This window comes from Rhineura floridana, chromosome 10 (genome assembly GCF_030035675.1).
Source record: "Rhineura floridana isolate rRhiFlo1 chromosome 10, rRhiFlo1.hap2, whole genome shotgun sequence".
Lineage (NCBI taxonomy): Eukaryota > Metazoa > Chordata > Lepidosauria > Squamata > Rhineuridae > Rhineura > Rhineura floridana.
The window spans coordinates 87,827,038-87,835,154 of record NC_084489.1 but is presented as its reverse complement, the minus strand read 5'-3'; the positions used below and the strand labels follow the sequence as shown (position 1 = coordinate 87,835,154).

At 44.1% G+C, this 8,117-nt stretch overlaps 1 protein-coding gene across 1 annotated transcript in view; it reads left to right on the top strand.

Moving 5' to 3' along the window:
• The first annotated feature begins 1,080 nt into the window (after positions 1 to 1,080).
• LOC133364834 (cathelicidin-related peptide Oh-Cath-like) overlaps positions 1,081 to 8,117 on the top strand; it is a 29,011-nt gene continuing 21,974 nt past the window's right edge. Inside the window, exons 1-3 of the mRNA XM_061585695.1 lie at positions 1,081 to 1,354; positions 3,147 to 3,254; positions 6,904 to 6,987. Of these exons, the coding sequence (XP_061441679.1) occupies positions 1,169 to 1,354; positions 3,147 to 3,254; positions 6,904 to 6,987 (378 nt within the window). The 5' untranslated portion in view covers positions 1,081 to 1,168. The remainder of the gene's footprint in view (positions 1,355 to 3,146; positions 3,255 to 6,903; positions 6,988 to 8,117) is intronic.

Here is an 8,117-nt window from a genome sequence, read left to right as displayed (position 1 = left end):
ATCTTTGCTCTTGTGGCAACAGATCTCCTCATGACCTAGACTTTAGACGTGTGAAACTGGGTACTTAACAGGACCATCAAATTAACTGGCTTGACCAATGCAGCAGATTCCTTACTACAAATTCCATCTCTACAGACACAGAACTGCAAATGTGGAGGGATCACACAGACATCATCCCAAACCACGCCCCATCCTATAACACTAGGCATTTTTGTCCACATTTTTGGTTAGTGAACTGCATCACGAAATTTGGGGAAGCGTGAATTATGATGAGTAATTGCCTTTCAGTTCACATATTGTTTCAGGAAGTGCAAATTAGCAAGATTCACATCATTATGCAAAGTGAGACAAATCTTTCCCACCACCAACATACAGCACAGATCAGTTTAGAACATGAGTTTTAGTATCAAGGAAAGGTCCTCACAGGAAGGGGGGGGTCTGATGCTTTCATTGCAAATTCTGAGACAGTTGCTCATGATCTGCATCTCCCAGACTCATGTGGATTAGATCACAGTTAATCTTCAGATTTCAAAACTTTTCCATATTTTGCTATGTAGTTCTTAATTTTTTTTTTTAAAAAAAACATATACAAATAAGGCCGCTACAACAAAGGCAGCAGAAGAAACAGGTAAGCGTAACAGGAGACGAGAGGAATCCCAGCAAATGCAGTGATGCTTTGGGCCCACAACTCCCTATATCTGATATGGGAACAGGACGTTCTTCAAGAATTTGTGCACAAGTACCATCTAGCAGGCAAGCACAAGTGCACTAGGACTTTTCCAGCAACAAGTTTGGGCCAGTGCCCTTGTTCATGTATAAATGCGTGTCCAGATTAGAACAAACAATTTTTTTGTTCCTCATTGTACAGAATCTGCTTCCTCCTGTTCAGGGGCCAAAGCCAGTTCCCAAATTGAGCAACAAAAGACCCCTTTCCTCCCCCTGGCTCTCTTCCACCAACAAAAGATCTTCCCACTTTGCATAAGTATAGATCCTGGGATTTCCCACAAATGACACTGAACAGAGCAAAAATATTTTTTGGGAAACCCCAGGGTGGTGGCAAATCAGCACCTGTTCTGTGCGGTTTGCCGCATATAAAAAAGGACACTTGGATCTGACAGGCTACATTAGCTCCCAGGAGCCACAGCGGAAAAAATTGGCAGCACCAAAGATGGAGAGCTGTTTCTGGACAGTCCTGCTTGTGGCTGGGGCCGTTGCAACAACTGCCACATTGCCCCCTCTTCAAAACCTGCTGAGCTACGAAGAGGCTTTGGTGCACGCTGTCAACCTGTATAACCAAAAAGCAGGTGAAAACGTCACATTTCAGCTTCTTGAAGCTGCCCCAAAGCCTGACTGGGTAAGTCCTGTTGGTCCTGTGAATATAATAATAATAATAAACTTTAATTTAATATAAATATTAATATTTAATATTTATGATTATTGCGCTCCTGCTGGGAGGAAGGGCAGGATATAAATCAAATCAATCAATAAGTTGGATTCCTGCATTGAACAGGGTGTTGGACTCAATGGCCTTATAGGCCCCTTCCAACTCTACTGTTCTATGACTCTGTTACATTTATAACCTGCCATTCCTCTGAAAGGAAGGATATATGTGCACACCTAAGGGTTAGGGAGAAATTAGATTCAGTTTGCATTTCAAGGTGAACCTACCAAAGCCAGTGTGGCATAGTGGTTAGAGTGTTGGACCTGGGAGACCAGGGTTCGAATCCCCACACAGACATGAAGCTCACTGGGTGACCTTGGGCCAGTCACTGCCTCTCAGCCTCAGAGGAAGGCAATGGTAAACCACCTCTGAATACCGCTTACCATGAAAACCCTATTCAAAGGGTCGCCATAAGTTGGAATCGACTTGAAGGCAGTCCATTTCCATTATTTTCTACCAAATTCACACTTCCTGAAACAAAATGTAAACCATAATATGTGAACCAAAATCCTTCAGAATTTGTACTTATCCTAATTTTGTGATGCAACTCTCCAACCAAACAAGGTTTATAAAAAATGCAAATATTAAGGGGAATTGTGCATACAAATGTATATATTCATGAAAATAACATGCAAACATGCATTATATTGGGGGAAATTGCTTGCAGAAATGGACACATCAGCCAAAACTGCATACAAAAATGTGTTTATTAGGAGAAATTCACCCTAAATGGCTTATTAATTTTCATGCAGAAGTGTCAGAACCAAATTTAAGATAGGAAAAATTAGAAACTGAGGGAACTGAAATCGACAGATTCTTCCTGGGCTGAGGGAGTGCTGGACTTTTGTTTATTTATTAGACTTATATCCCACCCTTTTTCCCAGTAGGAGCTCAGGGCAGCTTATGAAATAGGAATCCTCCATGCCATGGTAAATAGGACATTCTGGGAAGGAAAAAGAAAAGCTGAATGTATATGAATCCTGAATTCTGGTACCAGTTTCTATGCTCACCCAAGGCAATTGCAGAGTGCACAGAGATTGGATAGCGTGGAGTAGTGGCAGCTTGTGGCACTGTGGGCAGCTCATTGAAAGCTTGGATTAAAACCTGGAGCAGATCCCACTGTTCCACTGAGATGGAGCCATCGGCCATCACTGGCATGGCGGATCAGCAGCTGGAAGAGGGAAAAGCTAAACACTCCATTGCATTACCAGAGCTTGGAAAAGTTACTTTTTTGAACTACGACTCTCATCAGCCCAATCCAGTGGCCATGCTGGCTGCGGCTGATGGGAGTTGTAGTTTTAAAAAGTAACTTTTCCAACCTCTGGAACTGCTAGCGTCCCATGTTGTAATCCCTAAGTGGCTCTATGGATCCCACCCTACATCTTGACAGCAGGGGAAGAAGCCCAAGGAAGGGAAGGTGGAAACAAGACAGTAACAAAACTGGCGACTAGAAAGGGAAGGAGGCCAGCAAGAACAAAGGATGAGCATGACCAACGGAAATGCAACCCAAAGGGCAATCAGGGCTGTCTGTCCTGTAACAACATTCGGGCTGATGCACACGCCCAGAAATCTGCACGAACGATGCAAACTAGCGCACAGTGGCTCACCTTTGCAAAATGCATTCTGCTTTCCACTAGATGTGGGGAGGGGGGGCTGCAGGCAGGTTTTGGATTAACAGCTCTGCCTTCCTTCTTTTATGCCTCAGGATGCAAATTCTGGAAGTGCCCAAGAGCTGAACTTCACCATTAAAGAGATGGAGTGCCTGGCAGAGGAGGAACACCCTGCAGAGGAATGCAACTTCAGAGACGATGGGGTACGGCACGGGTGGTGGTGGGGAACCGTTTTCAGCCCGAGGTTTGCATTCCCTAGCGGGCAGCTGTCTGAGCGCAGCATGCCAGTGGTGAGTGGGAGCCAGAAGCAAACGATAGATAGATAGATAGATAGATAGATAGATAGATAGATAGATAGATAGATAGATAGATAGATAGATAGATAGATAGATAGATAGATAGAGCAAGGGATAGGCCATTTCCCTTTGGGCAGTAGCCCACATTCCAGCAAAAGGTCAATCATTTCTACACACAGACCTTTCCACCCTTCATTTGGGCAAGCTGGAAGTATTGTCCTGGCGTACAAAAGCACTTGAGGAGGGCACAATTCAGGGGCAGAGGTGTGTGTGTGTGTGTGTGTGTGTACCCTAGGGATGGAAAGATCTGTCAATTTCAGTCTTCTCACTTTCTCATTTTTTCCAGTCTTAAATTCAGTTCTCCACATTTCTGCAACAACTTGCAATTAAAAAAATGATAAAATTTGCCATCATTTTAGTGCTAATTTCTCCTAACACATTTTTGCAGGCAGTCTTGGCTAATGCACACATTTTTTGCAAGCCATTTCTTGTCATATAATTTTTTTGTAAGTTATTTTCACTCATGTATTCATTTTTAGGCACACTTTCCCCTAACACATGCATTTTTGTAAACATTGGTTGGCTGGCGAAACGTGTTACAAAATTCAGATTTCAAAGGCTGGCTGTGTTTTAGTTATCACATTATTTCGGAAAGTGTGAACAGAGCCAGCCCCAGGCATGCTGGGACTCTTGGGCATCAGCCTACCCCTGGCCACAGCACTCCCCTTCTGCGATTTGCGGCAGGATTGGTACTGCGGATCGCAGGGTGGGAGCTCCCAAGCCGCCCGCCATTCCCCCGCTCTACTTACCTTTCTCTGTGCTGTTTTTTTTGGCTGCACTCACTGTGCACGCAGGGTTGCCATCAATCAAGATGGTGGCCGAGGTTTCCCTAAGGGGCTGAAGCCTCTGCCGCCATCTTGGTTGATGGCACCAATGCATGCTACAAACATGTATTGCTGCCATCAACCACGATGGCGAAAGAGGCTTCAGCCCCTTAGGGAAACCTCAGCCGCCATCTTGATTGATGGCAACCCTGCATGCTCAGTGTGCACCGCTGCAAAAAACAGCAGAAACAAAGGTAGGTGAAGTGGAGGAATGGTGGGCGGCTCAGAAGCTCCTGTTCTGTGATCCGCGGCAGAAATCCTGCCGCGGATTGCAGAAGGGGAGAGCAGGGGCCCCTGTAACCCCAGGGGCTCTTGGCCAGGACCCCACCTGGCCACCCTTTAGAGCCTGCTCTGAGTATGAATTTGACAGATCCAGCTTAAAATGTGAACTGAATTGAATTTCTCGCCCATCCCTATAGCCTGGAGGTGAGGCATGGCATAAGGAAAGTCCCAAAGGCCAGAGAAAGTCCTAGAGGGCCACATAAAGTTCACTTTGGAGCCAGAACAAATCGTCAATACACTGAATCAGGCTCATAGTTCTCTGCAGAGGAAAAGGCCCTGTGCTAGTTTTAGAAATCCATCTTGATATTTCACTAGATGAAACACACACACACACACAATATATATATATATATAAAATTTTGTCTGCTGCCAGGCTTCAGAAAGACCAAAATCAAACCTATCTCTCTCTATATCCCATATCATGTTTTATTTATTATATTTCTTTACTATTTGATTTATATCCCGCCCTTCCTCCCGGCAGGAGCCCAGGGCGGCAAACAAAAGCACTAAAAACATTAAAACATCATAAAAACAAACTTTAAAACACATTAAAAGAAAACATCTTCAAAAACGTTTCTTAAAAAAGCTTTAAATATATCTTTAAAAGGGTTAAAATATTGTTTTTTAAAAAGTTTTTTTTTAAAAAAAACATATTAAAAAGCAATTCCAGCGCAGACGCAGACTGGGATAGGTCTCAGCTTAAAAGGCTTGTTGTTGTTTTGCACCCATCCCAAGGCCATCCAAATCTACTGCTAGGCCAGATTCCCTCTGTCAAGGGCATAATCACCTTTAGCATTTGTAGAGCACATTTGAGCATGCAAACGGTAGGGAGGGGGGAGGGAGTTGATTTAGTTGATTAAATCTGCACTTCCTGAAACAATACAAGAACACAGCCATCCTTCAACATTCGCACTTACCCGAATTTTGCAATGCCATTCCACAGCCAAGCATATGCTAGGGTACAAGGTCCATAAAAACACATATGTGAAAATGTCATACCAACAATACATAATATTAGTGGAAATTGCCTTGCAACTGACCAAGAGGAACTTGAACTGTCAGATTCGGTCATCTCTAGTAAAGGGCAATGCCCTCCTTCTGGGAGGAAGGGCAGCATATAAATTTAATAGACAGATAGATAGATAGATAGATAGATAGATAGATAGATAGATAGATAGATAGATAGATAGATAGATAGATAGATAGATAGATAGATAGATAGATAGATAGAGTGACTAACCCTTTTCAGCTCAAAACAGATAGGCAAGATTATCTGGGCTGTGGTTTAGCCATCCCGTGCCCAACAACAGCCTTTATAAAGTAGCCTTCACCAACCTGGGAGTTGTAGTCCAAAACAATTGGAGAGCACCAGGCTGGCAAAGGCTGCTATAACCCTATAAGCTGAATATTATTTATCCCATGTTACAAATAGTTGTTTGCCTAATGTTTAATATGTTTTTTAATAATGTTTTTAACCCTTTTTAAGGTTGTTTTTTAAAAATGTTTTTAATGCTGTTTTGTTTTAATATATTTTAAGACTTGTTTTTATGATGTTTTAAAGTGTTTTAGTGCTTTGTTTGCTGCCCTGGGCTCCTGCTGGGAGGAAGGGCGGGATACAAATTGAATAAATAAATAAATAAATAATGCCATACAGCAAGGTCGTAGCTCAGGGAAGGCTAACCATCCCGTCAGCAACCCCTTGAGGGCCATGTAAGAATATACACAAGAACATACATACCTGCTAGGTCAGGTCAATGGCTCATCTAGTCCAGCATCCTGTTCTGACAGGGGCTAACCAGCTTCCCATAGCAAGCAGGACCTGAGCCCGAGAGCACTCTCCCCTCCTGCGGCTTCTGACACCTGGTATTCAGAAGCACGCTGCCTCTGACTACAGAGGCAGGGCATAGCCATCATGGCTAGCAGCCATCAATAGTCTTATTCTCCATGAATTCGTCTATTTTGTCCTTACCAGTATGGAGAACCATCACCTGTTTTTTGGCTACTCATGGCAACCACTTTGTGATGGTGGCACACACGACACTTTTCTCAAGATATGAGTACCAGCATCTCATTTTTTACCCCAAAAAAGCACTGATGCCAGCAGTGAGTGTGGCCAATGTGCACGCGCTGTACATAAATACCTCATACTCCCCACACATGCACATTCACCATATCTCTTGTGCATTGTGGAGTCTTGAGGGGATATGTACCAATACCTTTTGCAAGTGCCATAGGAGGGACTGGCAGGCACATTGGCATCACCTTGGCAACTCCTATTCAAGGGATTGAAGGAGGGATTTTCTGCATGCAAAGCAGGTTCACTGCCTCTGAATGGGGGGGGGGCTTCTGCCAGTGGCCTTGACTTCAGCCTCCATTATCTTTCCTTGCAGCTGGTCAAAGAATGCTCTGGTTTTTATTTCATGGATGAGAATCCACCTGTGGCATTCATCACCTGTGAAGGAGCAGAGGACCAGGTAAGAAAATGTATTGGGGTGGCTTCTGCAGATGACTTGGTGTAGATGGGGTTCACTTACTTGCCTTTGTTATGTTATTCTGCCCATAACAGGTCTTCAGTATGAATGGAAATGCAATGCAAATGGGGGGCAATAAGAACATAAGAAGAGCCTGCTGGATCAGGCCAGTGGCCCATCTAGTCCAGCATCCTGTTCTCACAGTGGCCAACCAGGTGCCTGGGGGAAGCCCACAAGCAGGACCCGAGTGCAAGAACACTCTCCCCTCCTGAGGCTTCCGGCAACTGGTTTTCAGAAGCATGCTGCCTCTGACTAGGGTGGCACAGCACAGCCATCACGGCTAGTAGCCATTGATAGCCCTGTCCTCCATGAATTTGTCTAATCTCCTTTTAAAGCCATCCAAGCTGGTGGCCATTACTGCATCTTGTGGGAGCAAATTCCATAGTTTAACTATGCGCTGAGTAAAGAAGTACTTCCTTTTGTCTGTCCTGAATCTTCCAACATTCAGCTTCTTGGAATGTCCACGAGTTCTAGTATTATGAGAGAGGGAGAAGAACTTTTCTCTATCCACTTTCTCAATGCCATGCATAATTTTATACACTTCTATCATGTCTCCTCTGACCCGCCTTTTCTCTAAACTAAAAAGCCCCAAATGCTGCAACCTTTCCTCGTAAGGGAGTCACTCCATCTCCTTGATCATTCTGGTTGCCCTCTTCTGAACCTTTTCCAACTCTAGAATATCCTGCGTATTTGTGGACTGAAAGTAACAACAAAACAATAAACACTGTATTTGCTGGATTGATCTTCATTCTGGGCATGGGATGAATAAGCAAACATCAGCAACGTCCACTCTCATTTTTGTCAGAATGATTCTGACATCCCTACACGACGAGAAGCGAAGCCTGAGTGGGGGAGCTAAGCATGCTTGTGAAATGAACTGGGAAGCTCAGTGAAGGCTGGAACCTCTCTTAGAACTGATCTAGACATAACTTTATTCACACAACTAGCAATTGCATGAATGTTTGTTTTAAAATAAAATCGAAGGTGTGCATGGGGGGGCTGAACTGGATTGGGACCATGCCGAGGAGGGGGACTGAACCCTTTGCCCCCACTGTGGTCTCAATCCAAATGGG